We start from the raw sequence: 18,682 nt of genomic DNA on the forward strand, positions 1-18,682 counted from the left end.
TATGTGGTCTACTAAATATATACCAACTTTTTTTGGGCTGATAAAAATTTGGGTGGATTTGGCTTTTGGACGTCACCGCAACTGGTAAGACATGTCTCTAAAATCATATATCATTTGCATACGTGTTTACGGATTGTCCACTAATACAGCTCTTACATCTGCAATGAAAATCAAACCCAAAACTTTCTGAGAAGAAGTGATTTTTTTTGTTAATTAAATGTGTTGGTTACTATACACCAACTTGGGAAAGGGAATTTACATATATTTTGCGTAGAGGAGATTCAGGGATCACTTCCTGACGGGTGCAATTTATCTTTCCGATGTAAAAAAAAAAATTTCTTTGATCAATATTTATCTACATAAAATTTTCATAAAATTCTTTTACTTGAATATTGTGCTTATGACGGATTTGGTAAGAGGTATTTCAGAGAATCAGAGGTAATTTGATCAAGTTGTGTAAAAAATAAAAAATTGTTAAAAATATTAAAAAATAGTATTCTCAACTCCCAATTTCTTATTTATTTTTTTCAGAGAAGAAAAACACAAAACAAGGAATCTAATTTTTATTTTGGGACAATTTCATAAACTTTTGTTTCACCCTTTATTTGGATCACTTAACAGCAAAAATGCTTTATTTGACCAAATGAAGTGTTATAATAGTTTAATACTTTGTTCCATAAGCAAGTGATTTGGTTAAAGTTTAGATTCTCAACTCAACCCATGTAAATAGTAAGCCACATATTATTAGGTATTCTTTTGGACCATAATAGAGGTGTACTGTAATTAGATTTTTTTCAATGCTAATATTTATTCATTCTTTTTAGCTGTTCAAAAGATTTTTAAAAATAAAATAAATAAACAGTTGTGAACTTAATTTGTAGAATAGCGGCGTAACACGTACAAGTTGAGTTTCTCTAAAGCTTAAAGAGGTGTGAGTGAGATAATTTGGGGTTCCCCACATGGGCATCAGAATCTGGGTGTGAGAAACCAAAACCTCATACTCATAGTGCACGAGCTCAGTGGATAACCTCAGCCCAAGGATTCTGTCACCAAATCAGAATGTGAAAGGGAGAAATACAAACAAACTACACGTACGTACAATAGGATGTTAAGAAGGGTTGACCAAGTGACAAAGAATCCCGCAGCCAATCACTTACATACATGATACATCATACATGCTAACCGGATCCAAATTCTGTTTTCATTTCTATGTCTCACCTATTAAACTTGGGCACATTAAAGACAAATAGACAATGTTTTTAAAATCAAATCCATAATTAAATCGAGTGAGACATCGGTTTAAGGTTTAATAGTCAAATTTCAATTGAACCATAGTTGAACCATTATTAATGTATATTATATATTAAATGTCTTTCGAGTTACTTGTGTATTTAACTTAAAAGGGATACAATTCGTCGATATATATACAAAACTGAGGGAAGGAAGAATTTTATCCTCACACTACAAAAAAATTAGCATTTTACGGAGGCTATGTGAGCAACTTGCGGCGGTTGGTATGTTGAGGCGCTTGCCGAAGTGCCACAGTTACGAATGTCGAAGGCATTCTACGATGGTTTTGACCAATTGTTGGAGTAACCGCCGTAGGAATATAGGCGCGGTTGAAACCGCCTCTATTCTGCGGCGGTTGAACCGCCGCAAAATGCTAAAATGATTCACAACGGTTTGTAACTGCCGCAATATTTGGTAATTAAACTCAGTTTTTCATTCTTCCACTCACTCCGGTCACAAAAAGGAAACAACTTTGCATTGCAATTATTAGGAAACAGTAAAAAAACTAAATAGCACCAAATAAAAATCATGAAGTTAAATGTAACGAAGTGATGAAAAAAAGCTAATAAGATACTGACATGAATAGAATAACACATAACGTAGGTGCATTCTCTATACTAAAACAACTTACCCAAATTTCAAACCAAACATGCATGCAAATGTTGAAAGCATAAGATAAACTTCTTAGTTCAATTATAGATAACCAGAAAAGTATAGATGCTACAATAGCATGCTCCCAGAAAATACTACAGCCAACTAGTCACACAAATGACAATAAATTTGGTAAACATAGGAAGATCACTCTCTTCCCTTATTTCATCCGTTCATCTTCACTAAAAGAGCTACAACTTAAGTTATAAGTATCCCAGAAATTAAAAATTATAAAAAACTAAAGTTACAATTCAATTAATAGACACAATAACATCAAAAATAAAATTTCATACCTTAAATGGAGATTGTGAGGATTGGAAGAAAATGATCAAGTCTCTCATAAATCTCAATGTATCTATAATCTATATGTCATTTGATGATGTCTGATATCTTTATGGGCATCCCATGTTTCCTATTACCAAAATAAATCTTCACAATCATACAATTGACACCAACAAATGCTGATCATAAAATTTGATCATGGTAGCACTTTAAGCATGCATTTTAAACACTTAACCATGCTTCAATATCAAGAAATATATCAATAAAACATGCTTCAAGCCATCACTCATCATAAGCAATCAAGCACACAATTATATTAACAAGTTTCATATAGTTAATAACCGAAAAATTGCCCTCACCTTAGATGTTTCTTCGGATGTTTTCCTCTTGATGCAACTACTCCACGCTCAAGTTCCCCGAACCTTAAGCAAAGCGTAACTTAACTTAGTCACTAAACAACTCTCAACCTCATAACAACTAACAAGTTCAAGACAAGGTTTCCTAGGATCTAAGGATACTTTTACTCACCCAACAACATATAACTTAGCCAAAAAGACAATTAACCAAAATAACAATTTCAAGTTATTTATTTTCTAAACAAGTATCCTAATGCTCCAACAACACATCTAAGCATATAAATCATGCAATTGTCCAAGATCATCCCTAAGCATGTTTCTACATGAATTCAAGAAACTTTCTCTTCTATTTTCCTCTACATTGCTCTCGGCTATAGGCCCCAATTCATGCCCAAATTTTTCTTTCAACACTTTTTAAAGTTACAACTAATTTTATGCTCATATAAGGCTAATCATGCAACTTACACTTAGAATTTTCTTCAATTACTTAAAATGCAAGATACAAGTAATAATTAGCAATTTTCTCAACAATCTCAAACTCAAAATTTCCCATTGAGCAACTTAATTAAGTATCATGCATCAATACTAGGATTCAAAAATGATATTTTCACCTCCAAATCATAGAGCTAGCTCTCGGCCCTATAGGGTTCATGAGCAACCTAACTTTTTTTCCAAAACTAATTAAATCCTAAGCATTTCATGACATTTATATGGATAAAACATCAACCAAACTTCCATACAAGGCTTATCTTGAATTACCATTTTCCTCAAGTTCTAAATCAAGCATCATAACTAGTATTTTTAGAAAGCTTAATTAAGACATCCTTATTCACTTCCATGAATGTTTAAACCATGGAGACCAAAACTTAACAAAATCAAAAAACTCAAAGTTTGTGTCCATGCAAAATTGATTTCATATAACTCAAATTAAAGGTTATATAAGCACTTAATGTGAAGAAACTTAAGCTATAGCATGGTATATCACTAAAACTCTTCCACAAAGTTTCAACACTTAGGGGTTTCTTCCATTTTCATGCATCAACAAGGACTCCAAACAAAAATCATGGTTCAAAAGCATAAAACAACCACAAAAACACTCCCAAAGCTCATCAGCTCAAAGCTTTGGGGTGAAATCTTACCTCAACACAAGAAGAAGACTAAAGAAAGAAGATGAAGATGATGATGATGGAAGGATGGTGGCGGTTTTGGGCTTAAGAAGGAGAACCAAAGCTTATGGTTCCAAAGCATAAAACAACCACAAAAACACTCCCAAAGCTCATCGGCTCAAAGCTTTGGGGTGAAATCTTACCTCAACACAAGAAGAAGACTAGAGAAAGAAGATGAAGATGATGGAAGGATGGTGGCGGTTTTGGGCTTAAGAAGGAGAACCAAAGCTTCCTTCCATCTTCCAAACTTCAAGAGGCACTCACTCAAGAACACAAGAAGAAACTCAAGAACTCTCTTCACCTCTTCCTCTCTCTTCAATTATATCTTTGGTGTTTTATGATTTTTAATTGCTAGGATGCTTATAACTTAAGTTGCAGCTCATTTAATCAAGGTCAGCTGGTTGTGATAAGGGATGAGTGTTCTTCCTATGTTCTTCATAATTTTACTATCAAGGAGTAGCACAATTTATTCTTCGGATGTAAGTGTACTCTAAATTTTACTCTTGGAAATTTATCAAATTTATAGTCATGATGATCTTCACTCTCTATCGTTCATTTGCATAACATGTTTTTCATTTAAGCATTGATGCTTGAGTTGACTAAGACTCAGGGATCTTCTCCTTCACATAGATACTGACTTGAGCGTTGGAGTTTCTTCTACATGTATCCCTCGCTCCCTCGTCGCGTTCTAGCAGTACCATTGTCATCCTCAAGGTCTCATCATCGCACGCCATCATATGCAGAGAAAGAGGATCATTCGAAGACCGAACAATTATGAAAAATCCAAATTAAAACATGCATTAAGTCAGATTGCTTTTCTAAAATATCACATGACAGTTAAATAATTTTGAATCCCAATACTTTATAATTAAATCTAACAGTTGTGATTTATTCCAACCATTAAAGAGAAATTAAACTCCCCTTATATTTCACTACTTTTTTGTCAAAATTTGTACTTCATGAGTAAATTATTTATGTTATCTAAAATTTATATATTTTCTATTTATTAAATTGTACATCCTGGAAATGAGAGAGGGGTGTACCACTTCTTGAGAAGTGGTGGTGCGTGGTGGTAAATGTGGCTAAGGAATGTAAATTGTCGGTGGGTGGTGTACCTATAAATGACACTTCAACACTCAAGTCAGTTCAAACTAAGAGAGCATATCTCAAAATCTAAAAGAGCAGTATGTAAGCAAATGAAGTAATGAACAATGTTTAAGCTACATAATGATCAAATTTGTATTTACAAAGTTTGATATGATTGTTAATGAAGGTGTTTATAACCTTTATCTGATCATCAAAAATAGCTTGTGAAATGATAGTTTTATTGTGTAGTCTTTGAATTATTAATTCTATTGGGTTAACCTATGTTCGACTAACTGATTGAACGAGTTATGACTATATCTTTATCATCATGGTCAATCAACTCAATGTCCACCAATTAAGTTGTGAATCATTTAGGCAGCTAGAACAATGATGGGTCAAGTGGCAATTTAGGCCGGCAATAACATAAATAGTTATTTTACTTTCTTTGTTATCTAATCTCTTTTTTCTCACACCTTAGTTGGATATGGTTAATGCACGAGTTTTGATACATACACGCCTCATTTTCTCTTTCATTTCATATCCACTCTTTTATTTTTCTATCACTCTTTTATTTTTTTATCACATCATTTTTCATATCATTCATTTATATATCTTTTCTTCCAATATAACATATATGGAAGTGAATTATAATTGTGAAAATACTTTTTCCGGGAATGCACGTATCAACATTTCTTTTTGGATTAGTAATGAATATATACTTCTTTTTGGAATAGGAATGACATTTCTTTTTGGATTAGGAGTGAATATACTTCTTTTTGGAATAGGAATGAATATACCTGTTGGGTGACTAGCATGACAGTTTAGAGTTGAGATGTAATGGCAGGAGGAGAGAGGAGATGGGGCTTCACGTGAGCCTGATTGTGAAAAGCGGTGGAGAATAACCTTGGCTTCTAAGTGCTTCCCTCAGAATCTACATTTTACGAAAGCAAAATCTCGTTCACAAAATTTTTTCACCTTCACTTTATATGAATATGAAGAATAAAGAGAAAAATGAGTTGATATAATACATGATGTCATAATGTGATATGATAGAAAATGCAAAGAGATAAAAAAAAAATGTGTTGAAATGATAGGAGAGAAAAAATAAGATGTGTATAAACCATTACCCAAATCTCAGCCATTTTGTTCTCCGAGAACTTAATTTTCTCTTTGGTCGACTCGTCAATAATTTCTTGTAGTGCCTAGGTGTGTTTTTTTTCTTCTTGAAAATACAACAATGAAGCCATGAAGCTCTTCATAACTTCATTCAATAAATCCAGAACTTATTTTCCCATGTAAAAATAAATATATCCAGAACTTAAAAGTGTTTCACGTGATCGTATATACCGTTTGTCTGTAAGAGGTTAGAGGTCCCTAAAAATTAGACCTATAACTATAATAGATTTTGAGGTATATTATTAAATTTGCAGTAGATAATGCTATAATATTAAATGATATATTCTTATTGGTTATTGGTGTAATTTTTAGGTGGTTTAGGAAAATATCGGGAGTCTTAAACCAAGGACATAACATAGCTTTTTTTTCTTACGGTAGATATAGCTTATAGCTTAGTTTTTTGAGTCAAAAGCTTGAATATTGTTGCACGTCAAAACAACTAGCTAGTCCGGAACTTGTCACATTGTGATAATGTGGTGTTACCATTGTGAACATGGATATTGTAGAAACTAACCCTTCACAAATTCTTTTTTGGTTTCTCAAGTATCCCCACAGCAGACAGCTATGAGATTAATTTCCCAAGACTCTGAGATCATGTTAAGTGGGTAGGTCTCTCCCAACAATTGCTTCTCCATACGCACCGCCCAGAAATCGAACCTGGACTAAATGCTTAAGAAGCTCAACTATATACCAGTTGTGTGCTACACCTTGTTGATACCCTTCACAAATTCCAACATCCCTGGTTGTGCCAAATATGTCTAATGTGGATATTGGCATTCAAATGCCAATTACTCTCTTCATTTCCTTTAATCTAATTGTTCATTCCCTACAATTCTGTAAAACCTTCTCCCTAGATGACGTCTGCACCTTTATAGAAATAATTTGATTCCCGTTATTAAGTCATTAAATTATGAAATTCGCTATTAGGGTGTGATTGGTCCAAATAAGGAGAGATGAAGAACTTTAACGAAGAGGAGAGGAGAAGAGAGCAAATAAATTTCAAATCTAATCATGTTTAATTAAAAGGAGGAAATGAGAATGAAAGGAAAATGACCATTTTCTTGATTAGTTCAGAAGAGGAACTGGGTGATATTGAAAAAGCTTTACTTGTATTATTGCCCTTAAAATATAATTTTGAGAACCTACACATAAATATTCTTTTATCCAATGAATATTTACCCTTTAAATTCAGTATTGATTTTTTATTTTGGGACATTCCCACTGAATTTTATTGTCCTGCTTTCCTGCTTCTGTTTTGGGCCTTAGGCCCACCGATGTACAGTCAAAATGTTTTCTAAAATATAAAAATTCTTGACAAAAATAACACTAAGAAAATTTCAGGAAAATAAAATACTTTTCTGGGGTCAAGATAATAATATTTCCATGTATTATAAATAAAGTGGAGGTGAAAAATGTTTTCAAGCAAGACAATGCAGTTAACAAGGGTTCATGAATTTGGGCAATAAAAGTGATTCATACGATCCAAAAGCATATCTACATGTAGAAGCCTAAAATAAATCAAAATAGAGTAGTGGACAAACATCAATATGTCCACAGCACAATCCCTAGCTATATTTGAAAAATGACAAAATATCAAGCTTGTTTGTAATGGAAGTCATCTATGGTGGAGTATACTAAACCATCATCTCCAAGAGTCCTCAGCGATAACCTGGCCATCATAAACAGTTTGGAAATACATAAGTAAATACATTGCATACCCACAATAAATAAATAGATAAAGAGCACTTACATGATCTTGTCCAATGGAAGCTTGAGCTCTCGAGATAGCTCGTTAGCATGTATTCCCCGATCATCCGACCTGCAATTAAAGATCAATTATGATATAGTTCAACATCATAACGCACAAGTGAATATTGTTTCAAGAGAAGTATCATAATAAACCTAATGAAAGGTAACAAATACAAAAAAAAAAAAAGCAATGAATAACTTACATGTCTGAATGCTGCTGCAGATAGTCAATAACCAATTTATCACAATCCTTGAGTCCATCCACACCATATTGTGCATATGCCTGAGGGTGGGAAAGTTACTAGTTAAGTCATCGATCTCCAATCTAACTAAACTACTATAGCAATAAATATCAAATATCTTACAGGAGTTGATGATGGTGCCTGAGATCCATTAGATGTGTTTCTGACAGGAGTTTTCAAAGATGAGTCTGATGCAGGAGGATCTGTAGATATGGTTCCCTCCATCTATAATCAAAATGGAAAAATAAGGCATTGAATTAAATAATCATGCAGCAAGGCATGTTTAGATAAAAGGTGGAGAACCAAAGTGAGGCTAAAATCATAATGGACAGTCGCAAAAGCTTAGTGAAGTTGCTTTTGTCCACTGTGATTTTGACTTCACCATAGTTTTCTCCTATGTATCCAAACATGCGATTTAGTTGAAAAGTCAACACTTATAATGATCATATAGATTAATATACAATTCTCAGTTGATGAAATTCCTGAAAGTTTATGCAGTATCCACTGCCATCGATCATCAGAATGATCTAACAAAAAATAGATGGACAGATAACAGATAAATGGAACCATGCGTACCTTTAATTTGGAGCGGAGGTGGTGATGTATGCAATCAATGAAGTGAAAAGGGATCTCATCAAAATTCACCACAGGCCTATGAAACGCCACAAACATGAAATAAGCTTATGATTAATTAAGACAGACAATTTGCCAATTTAAAGATTCTCTCAAGGTAAAGAAAACTACACAAGGTCATCTGGCATGTCACTCTTCCACAACTAGATATCACGTTTTGTGATTCAGAGGTAAATTTATCAATCAGATAAACCACCAATCTTCAAGCCAGAGAATCATTACTCTTGGGGAAATTTTGAAAAATCCAAATGCTACCCTCTATTAACAGGGACACCCATAAGCAAGGAGAGAACAAAGATTGAATCCTAAGAAAATAATAGTTATTGTTTAATTTAAAATAAGTTGAATTAGATCATACTTATCAGATACACCAGTTATATAATTAAATTGCCAGTTTCCAACCATCAAAAAAATCCAGACTGTGCATAGTTATAATATAATCCCAGAAACACAAAAGGGCGAAAAAAAGTTACTGTAAAGAATTATGCGCCAATTGATGTCTTTGTCAGGATTTTATACAAATGTGTTCAATGTTATAAAATTTCCAAGTGTCACTCCAACCTGAACTCTCAAATTAATGATTTTGCAAAAAGCATTTAATCTGACAGAGCCTGCTAAGCAAGGCAAACGCCATCCATGATGCCAAAATGAAAAGCACATATTCTACGACTATGAGGTATAATGCTTGACACCCCCCGGTCAAATATTCATTCACACTGACTATAAAGGATAAATAGAGGACGGAATTCTGAAAATGTTCTTCAAAGAGATAGAAGTTTATACTAATGACCAGAAGCAACAGGAATATATATATATATAAAAGTTTGTTTTGATCAAAAAATTCTATAACTGAATAAAGGTAAATACAAAATGATATGTTTCAAAGTTAAATAAAACAGAAGAAACTAATGAGATCCTCTGCTACATCAATTAATGAAACATCTTAAGACAGCCAGAAGCATACATTAGAGGCAAATACAATCCAGATAAAACACCCTAATGCATACCATTAACAGTTCTCAAGCAGGGGTCAAACCCACTAATAAGCAAAACTTGGACAATGAAAGCAATTGAGTGGTGATGATTTGAACCATCAAAAGTAAATGCTTTTGATTGTTCTAATCCTCATGATAAACTGCTTTAGGATCAATCCTGTTAGCCAACAACCCAACAGGGAGATGTAGGTAGTTGGGTCAATTTCAGGGCTCTGGTTTTATCAATCTCTGACTTGTCCTCCCACCTCCAATTTTGGAGGAAACACTAATATACTAAAACTAAATGTAAAATAAAGAACCGTGGGACAACTGATAAAACATAGTAATAGGTTTAGCACACATACCTGACAGAAAAGGCTGCAACCTGCCTTACACCTTGGAAGCTTTTCAAATGCCCATTAACACGAACATACATACCATTCCTATCATCAAATAATTAGAGAAGGTGAGAAACTAACAACTAAAGACTAGTTTATTATGGACCACCAGCATCCTTGGTTAAGAACTTACATTATTTCTTCCACTTCCTGTGTGTCGAAAGCATCATTGATCCTGAAAAAACAACCAATCAGAAATTCAGACTACTATCAACAGCAGGGGATTTTTTTTCCAAAAAGAGCCATAAACATGGAACACAAATGCAAGCTTTTGGCATGCATACCATCTTCGACATTTGATTCGCCCTGTCCCATCATCTAAAACAAAATTGACATCAGTGTTTCTCTCTGCTTTCTCAAACACCATTCCAACCAGCGTCACCTGAACCAAAATTATATAAACAACTTTTGAATATAGGACAAATAAACCATGATACAATCATTTTTCCCCTAAATTTCAAACCTAGGGCACTAAGACTCTATTCATTTCAAACAAACCAGTGTATTGTTTGAATAGAGTTTTGAAGCAAAAGCAAAAAGAGGGTAAAATTTTCCATTCAAGGAAATAAATTTTCAATTAAACAATTTCTTAGAAAAAATAAGTTCTTATGAAACTTAAGCCCTGTATTTTACTTATTTTTATAAGACTATTTAGTTATCTTAACTTAATATATATATATATATATATATATATATATATATATATATATATATTCTTCCTTTTAAGAACCTTCTATACAAACATACTCATACAGCACCATAAAAATTATTAAGATCCCTAACAAAAGAACCAAATAATCATGAAAATTATTAAGATCCCAATCAAAAGAACCAAACAATCATGAAAATTATTAAGATCCCAAACAAAAGAACCAAATAATCACAAAAATTATTAAGATCCCAAACAGCAGAACCAAAATGCTAACAACTTAAGCAGAAATTGAAGACCACAATAAACAAAGACAGAGAGAGAGCCATACATTGGTGAGTTCTACACCGTTGATCACGAAACTTGACTTTTCATCACCAGACTGAGAGGCTTCATTGATCTGCTTCACTGTCACCGGAACCAAACCCTGCGATTCACGGCCCTAGAGGGAAGGTAGACAAAAAAATAAGCAAACGAAACAGCAAAAAAGAAAACCACAACTGCGTTATTTGTTGATTTGATTCCATGAAAATATATACGAGAGATGAGAAAATTAGGGTTTACTTTTTGCGGTGCCGGCGAAGAATCGTTGAGCTGTGTGGAGGTGAAACCGCCGCCACCGGAGGAGGAATCGAATTGGGTGACGGAGAACATCTGTGAAACCCTAGGGAGGAGAATTGAAGAAGAGAGAGATTGATAGCAAGTACAAGAAGTGGGAAATGAACTGATTTAGAAATGGGGGTGGTTTTTACTTTTATTTTGTTTCCCGCCAATTAGGCTGAGTGTTTTCCCGCCTTTTAGCATCTCCATCCATCTCTTTTAATTTTTTATTAGTATAATGTCATAAAACTTTTAAAATTAAATATCACGTAAAATACACCGAAATTTTTTAATCAATTATAGATATTTTATAAATTTTTATCTACCAAAAAAATATTTGTAAATACATATAAAAGATTGTAAAATATAAGAAATTCGCACCTTAATATTACAAATTACTAAAAAAAAAGTCTCCGAATAATAGCTCAAGTGGTAAGAGTTGAGGGACATATCACATATGGGTTGGGATGAGACAGTTCAATAATCGATTCCTGGAAGGTGTAATTTATTTTTCTAATATGCCTAAAAAAACAAAATTACTAAAAAATATTATAATACACATTCCGCATATTAGATTAAAATACTTTTATATATATTTACTCCAAGTTATTTTAAAAAAATTACTGAAATCATTTTTTAAAGCAAAACTTCATCAATGGGAATCAAGAAAAGTTGTACAAAAGTTAAAAAAAAAAAGTTGTACAAGAAAGACTGAAAGCAAGAAAAAACCAAACCCAACAACCTACCACCAAACAAAAACTCACCACGAGAGCTACCTAAGGAGAAGATAAATTGGGATTGTTAACCTTAATTTGCTCTGGTAGAGCCTTATCATCACCATTTATTGACCTTTATCTCAAACTAAGAACCTGGGGTACAAGTGGTCTTTGAAAGATTTGCAAAATATGAACCTGGGTACAAGTGGTTTTGGAAAGATTTGCAAAAAAAAATTTCTCTGATCACTGCTATAGATTACAATTAACAATTCCATTTATTTGTAGTTTTTTAATAGTCTATTATGGTTTTGTTTATATATGTGAATTCTTTAGGGTACTTTGTTTATTGCATACAACCCATAATTATATGTTGCTATTGTTGACATCTTGCTCAACTCTATAGTTATCAAATGAAAACATGTTATTGCAAATTATGCAAGAGGAAGAGTACAAAACTTCGAGTGACAACACGAATTCGAGTTTCAAGTTGTTATTATTGCGAATCGACGTGGAAAGTATTAAGTTTCATACTTAACAATGGAAAAATATACTTTGATACTTTCATATTTTTTGTTTATTTTAGAAGTATAAATTTAAAAGTATGATAATCTAATGGTGATAGTATGTAATATCGGGTAAAAAATTAGTACCCTCACGGGGAGAAACATTTTTACATGAAAATATTTTTTAGTAAAAACTAATAAATATATTTTCATGTAATTTAAGCGCAATTGTCATAATTTTGATATTTAGAGTATAATTGATTAAACATTTTAGCCCTCTTATTATGATTGTCGTGTCATTCTAATTTCTAAGTATGTCGATTTTTCTATAATTAGATTGTTGATTGATGTCAGCCCCAATAACTAATTCGTCGTACAACGCACGGGTAAAAACACTAGTATCAATAATACTATTAAAATAGCAAAGGTTCAAATGACCAAATGCTGATGTGTCGCAACCACAAGCATTCTGCTCTCTCATGCAATCTTGGACGTAGTAGAATTCCACATGGTATTCTACAAGCTCTTCTCTCCTTTTTACTGTACACGTGGCATTTCCTTCTTTTTTCTGTTTTTTTATCAAGCTCCACTCACCATTCTCTCTCCCACTATTTTCCTTCATTATTAAGAACTTATTCTCTCTCCCACTATTTTGTTTGTTTCCAAAAAAAAATATAAAATTACTCCCCCATTCACGATGAAGCCTTTCATGACATTTTTTTTATCAATCAATTTTTATCTGTACCTTTTTTTCTTGGTATAAATTTGTACCTTAATTATAATTCTAATGAATTTATGATAATAGACAAAATTATATTATCTATATATATATATATATATCAAACTTTCCTATAATAATATATTTGGATTTTTTTTAACCATTTGGATCCTTTTTTACTTTTAGAAATTATGGGTTTAAATAAATTTAGGATATTTTTTTAATTAATAAATTTCATCAATCTTTCCAAATATCATACACTTAATACTTTTTAAAATTAAGTCATTGAATTTTAGATAAACAAATACTTTTTAAAATTAAAAAAATCAAATAAAAAAGAAGTGATTTACTCCTTCTTTCCTATCCTTTTTGTATTCTTTATTTTTTGATTTTTTCACGTGATCAATTAATTGTTGGAGAACTCCCCCATTCTGCACTCTCTCCCTCTCCAACGCTAAAACTCCCTTGAGGCATTAAACGCAGCTCTATTTCCATCATCTCTTTCCCCAATTCAATTTTTTCCTAACCTAATCAAGCACGCGTGATGCTTCTCCCCACATATGTAGATCCCACTCCCCTTCTCGAGATGTTCTCCCACCGCCGCTACCTCTATACGTTTTTTTATCTCCAATTACCAGTGTGCATTCATTCACACTACCCTCCCTATTTATTTATTGTTTTCGTTTTCCAGGTTTGTGTCTAAACCCTAACTCGGATTTTGCACATCCAACCCCATTTTCTCTCTATATAAGGATCTTCTTGGTTATTCAAGACTCAATCAGCCCTTTTTCCTCTTTTGCCTTCCCGTCGTTTTCCATGGCTGTGAATGTTGATGGCGTCTCAACCATTGAATTGATTCTTCCAAGAGACTTTGAATGTCCTTCACCTGATTATGTTATTGTTGAGTTTTTCTTTTGCCTAGAACTGAATCTGGTCCCTTTTCCACAGCAACAAGTTAACATAAGGAAGTTGGAAATACATCAGCAACAAGTCAACAATTTTTATAGGCAATAAAAATTGAAAATTTCCTCAATCCATACTCTTCGACTGATTCATAACTGGTGGATGTACTTGGTTTTGTCTGTTATGTGTCTTCTTTAAATTGTGCAACTTTTAGAATGGGTTGTTTTTGGCTACTTTCATATTAGTAAAACAGGAGATGTATAATCCGATTTGAAAAGGTAGATGATAGGTGCTGACCAAGACAACCATTAATATTTCCTCCGAATTGAAGAATTTATAAGAAATTTTGCATTTGTAGGCCATTTTGTGCAAGTCTAGAAAAATAATACCTCTGATTTTGAATGTCGCAGGTTGTGATTGCACTAAGCTTGGATTGGAATCTTTGATGTATAGTTATTTTAGATCTGAATATCTTAAACATTTTATATTTTCGGTTGCTTCTATAAAGCTTTTAGCAGATTTCGTATATCAAATATCAAACATGTTTATTTGATATACTTGCTGGAATGGTTTCTTTTTATTATCAATGGTTATGTTCATGTTTCTTTGTCTCAACTCTGAACTCAATTTGAATGGTTCAATTAATTTGTTCACCTGCAATGCCATTACTTGATAGTTTTAATTTGTTTCGTGCATGACCCTTTGATATGGATATAGATATCTCTGTACAATTTTTATTGATCTTAATTTAACCATTTCTTTGTACTTTTCCAGAACTCTGCTTACACTTTTGATTTTATTTTAATTAATATATGAGTGCTTCTTCAATAGTTTTTTTTTAAGTTCAATTATTTATATTTTAGGCTATAATCTCAAGAACTTTGTTGTGAGCCTCTGAAGTGCTGCATAAGTTTGAAGGTGAGGTCCCTGCAGTGTTTGGTAACCTGACAAATTTTCAATCTCTACATACTCTTATTGATGGAGTAGTTGGCTATAAATTTTTAATATAGTCTATGAAGGATTTCATCTTAGATGAAGAGACTTTAGTCAAGTTCTATCATTGGGATCTTAGTCAATATTTTATTTTGTACAGGTACAATTTATAACTAGACCATTGAAGGATCCCAGTTTATGGGAGTCAGTCCAGCTGAAATGCTTTTGCTGAGTGACACTGGAGCTTTGTAGTGTGTTTGGATCTGGCGTTGAAAATATGAAATTTAAATTGTTCTGTATAGGAGCTTGAATTATGGGTTTAGGACATTTTCTACTTTGTTATCAGTTAAATGTCGGGCTGTTTAGGAAATAAAAAGTTGACTTTTAATTCCTTGAGGCAATTAACTGTCCTTTCTCCTTCACTTGAATTCTTTTTATCTCTTTTCTCGACTTTTTTAGAATTTGTTGATCTGTTAGAGACCATACCAAAGTTGGGCTGCTATCCATTAAATTAAATTATGATTAACTTTTGGTTAAATGAAATATAAATTCATAAATGAAGGTAAAAGCTATTATCTATTTTCATTTTTTTTTCTAAAACAATCTATTTTTTTTTTCATTTCTATTCAAGTTACAAGGTAAAAAAAAATGCTCACGAGGAGTTATAGTTTAAATGTTAATAATTTTATGTAAAAACTAATATAAAAATTAATTTATTACTTATTTTATTCCAAAATGGTTATTGTTTGAGAAAATACACGTTGGTTAAGAGCTCAGTAACTGATAAAAAATTTGACTAAAAATCTCTATTTAAAGTTGAGTTTGGTCAAAAAGGAAGAGAATGATGATTATTGGTTATTTGATTTGTAAGAATTGTGATTGGTGTGGATAGGAGGTGGTAGGTTGGAGATACCATAATAAATGAGGCTATATTGATGTGATGAATAGTCTTGAAATAAATAGCAATCATTTTGGCAAATATGTAAAAAGTTAAAACAACAACCATTTTGGAACAGAGAGAGTATGTATTACTAATTTTTCTTAATTTTTAAAATAATTGTAGAATTAAATATGTATAAATATTTATAATGTACGATAATTTGACGATGAAATTAGGAATCATTAATATTCAAAATATTTATTCATGTATAAATTACAAGGTTTAAAGCCCCACGAGGCGGAATGAGCATGAAAAACTACATAAAATAAAATTCTACTTATCCTTTTTTTCTTTGTAAACTAATGAGACTAACATTTTACATGTAAATAATTTTATTTTATATCTAATTCAAAGATTTGATTTAATATAATTAAGTTTCCTTCACTTTTCAAGCTAATTTTAGAAATTAATATATATAAAAATATGATAATTTGATGATGTTTATTTATGTATAAATTATAGGGTTACAAGCTGCACGAGAAGAAATGAACATGAAAATAATATTATGTGCAAGTATGAAGATTTTGGTCAATCTATTTATAATATAGTAATTCTGAAGCGCGCAATGTAGCGCTGCCAAATCATCTATCTTATACTCACATAAGTTTGCCACATCAGAATTTTTAATTACGTGTCATTGCATCTCCTACATTTTACACAACATACTATCAATTGAACCCTTGCCATTTCTACGCGCCGTTTTTTGCGTTCTTCTCTTTTCCCCTCTCCAGCATATCGAGCATTGATTCAAGACTATTTCTTTAGGGGACGCGCCGATCTAGAATGCCACCTCCTCTTAGCTTGCGGCCGCCACTTCCATTCTCTCACAAACTGAGCTACAACCACCAAATCGCTTGCACAACCGCACTCCTCCCTCTTTCCAAATCGCGCTCCCTACAACCTCGCGCGACCTTCACCCAGCGCTGCCTTCGTTTATCCAGCGCCGTCGCCGCCTACTCTCGCCGGGACAAACACCACCGTCGTTCATGCATCTGGTTTGCTTCTTTGACGTTTTATCTCTTCCTTCTCTGTTTGAAAATGATTTATCATGCTGATGAACAAATTGTTATTGTTATTCTTTTGTTAGTATGTTGTCTATTACCATTATGTACAGTGAAGCTCTGAGATGCTTGACAGTTTTGATACAATTAATTTAATTTGGAATGAAATTGAACTTGATCCAAATCTTTTCAAATTCTTTTGTTATTGTTATTCTTTTGTTAGTATGTTGTCTATCTGGTGTGGCTTATGGCAACAAGGAGGTATCATTCTTTCTTATCAAAACATATTTTCCTTTTAAAATTGACAGCCTCTTTTACTTGATGCACGCTACATGTTGCTAATTTGCTATGCGATTGGCAAATCTTAAAACCCGACCAATCCACATCGAGCTCAAGGTCTTAATGAAGGTAATATTTCTCTCTTCCATTTCACTTACAGTTGATCTACTAATCTATGGCATTTTCACATTTCTGATATAATAAGTGGTTGTGTGTTTCAGTTTAAGGATCTCAGGCTAGAACCCACTCAGGCCTTCACGAATCACGATGATGATCAGACTAAGGAGCCCAAGATGTTGTTTGCTCTGATCCACTTCAGAAGATGCCTACTAAGATCCGACGCTTCTTTTGAGACTCCCTTCTAAGGTTTGCATTCAACTTTTACATCTATGATTGCCCAATTTTGTATTTATAATCACAGCTTCATTGTTTGATCACTGAATCCTCGCATTTGAGCTCTTATATGAAGTATCCTTCCTCTAATCCGAATTCTCTTTCTCAATTCATTGACATTCTTAATAAGAACATATGTTGTAATCCTTTTTACTTTTCTGAATACCTAAACCATGTAATATTCAGGTTACTTGTGAATGTCACGATGAAAAACCTAGATTGACATTAAGAAACTTGGATAAAAGTTTTAGTTCTCATTATTCTGTTGCGCAGGAAAAACCCTAGCTCCTCAACCAGATCTTGAAGAGACTGCCAAGTCGAAGAATCACACCGCTCACAACCAGTCCTACAAGGCACACAAAAACGGCATCAAGAAGCCCAAGAGGCACCGCCACACTTTCACCAAAGGGATGGATCCCAAGTTTCTGAAGAATCATAGGTACACTAGGAAGCACAACAAGAAGGATGTTGAATCTGTCACTGAAGAAGAGTAAAGTGCTGGTCAGTGGTCACTGATGGAGCTATTTGGATTCTTAGCTTAGATTTCTTATTCAGGCTCTATATGTTTTGTTTTGTTTCAAACCTATCTCTATATTACAGTCATTTTCATGGTTTGTTCTGAATCCAGACATAATGGAATGGTTGATTTGATAACATTATTGTTCTATTTTGTTGAAGACATTTAAATTTTATCAGAGTTTTAGTTCCCATATTAAATTGAAAAAGGAAAGCTCAAACTTCCTTTCATTTTCTGTGTTTGTATTGCTATATATGTTTGTACTGCCACGACGTAGAAATTAGAAACCCACATGCTTGCTACATATGTGTGTTTGTACTGCCATGAAATTTCCTTAAAAACCAATGCTTGGATAAGGAATTGCAATATAGGAGCCAAGAACATCCACTATAGGAGCAAATCAAAAAGCAAGGAAGGGCAAAAGTGCAAACAAGGCCTCAACATAACATATAATAGGACATAACTTTAATTAACTGTCATTTTTGTAATTTAGACATTTTTACTTTTGAATGTTGCACATGTCATCT

General features: G+C 32.9%; 2 protein-coding genes and 1 long non-coding RNA gene across 3 annotated transcripts; 2 read left to right on the top strand and 1 right to left on the bottom strand.

Annotated features, from left to right (window-relative positions):
- Positions 1-7,366: 7,366 nt before the first annotated feature.
- LOC130721417 (replication protein A 32 kDa subunit A-like) lies at positions 7,367-11,376 on the bottom strand. Its single transcript, XM_057572218.1, has 10 exons — positions 11,217-11,376; positions 10,984-11,094; positions 10,288-10,385; positions 10,137-10,178; positions 9,971-10,048; positions 8,575-8,650; positions 8,122-8,223; positions 7,960-8,039; positions 7,758-7,826; positions 7,367-7,676 (listed from the first exon to the last, which is right to left on the bottom strand). The coding sequence occupies exons 1-10, from the start codon at positions 11,304-11,306 to the stop codon at positions 7,601-7,603; spliced, it is 822 nt and encodes a 273-aa protein (XP_057428201.1). The 5' UTR covers positions 11,307-11,376; the 3' UTR covers positions 7,367-7,600.
- A 5,897-nt stretch (positions 11,377-17,273) lies between these two features.
- LOC130718948 (uncharacterized) lies at positions 17,274-17,612 on the top strand. The gene is made up of 2 exons (XR_009012888.1): positions 17,274-17,374; positions 17,467-17,612. It is a non-coding gene; the product is annotated as an uncharacterized LOC130718948 (long non-coding RNA).
- Positions 17,613-17,708: 96 nt separating this feature from the next.
- LOC130719069 (60S ribosomal protein L29-1-like) lies at positions 17,709-18,371 on the top strand. The gene is made up of 2 exons (XM_057569714.1): positions 17,709-17,813; positions 17,890-18,371. The coding sequence occupies exons 1-2, from the start codon at positions 17,709-17,711 to the stop codon at positions 18,130-18,132; spliced, it is 348 nt and encodes a 115-aa protein (XP_057425697.1). The 3' UTR covers positions 18,133-18,371.
- The last annotated feature ends 311 nt before the right edge of the window (positions 18,372-18,682 follow it).

Source organism: Lotus japonicus, chromosome 5 (genome assembly GCF_012489685.1).
Source record: "Lotus japonicus ecotype B-129 chromosome 5, LjGifu_v1.2".
Lineage (NCBI taxonomy): Eukaryota > Viridiplantae > Streptophyta > Magnoliopsida > Fabales > Fabaceae > Lotus > Lotus japonicus.

Bases quoted from the DNA above. Each gene is read 5' to 3' on its own strand.
- LOC130721417 (XM_057572218.1), bottom strand. From the start codon at position 11,306: ATGTTCTCCGTCACCCAATTCGATTCCTCCTCCGGTGGCGGCGGTTTC. The intron at 10,179-10,287 runs GTATGCATGCCA...TTGTTTTTTCAG, and splicing joins CGAATCAAATGTCGAAGATG to GATCAATGATGCTTTCGACA. The intron at 10,049-10,136 runs GTAAGTTCTTAA...ATTTGATGATAG, and splicing joins CAGGAAGTGGAAGAAATAAT to GAATGGTATGTATGTTCGTG.
- LOC130719069 (XM_057569714.1), top strand. From the start codon at position 17,709: ATGAAGTATCCTTCCTCTAATCCGAATTCTCTTTCTCAATTCATTGAC. The intron at 17,814-17,889 runs GTAATATTCAGG...TAAAAGTTTTAG, and splicing joins TTTCTGAATACCTAAACCAT to TTCTCATTATTCTGTTGCGC.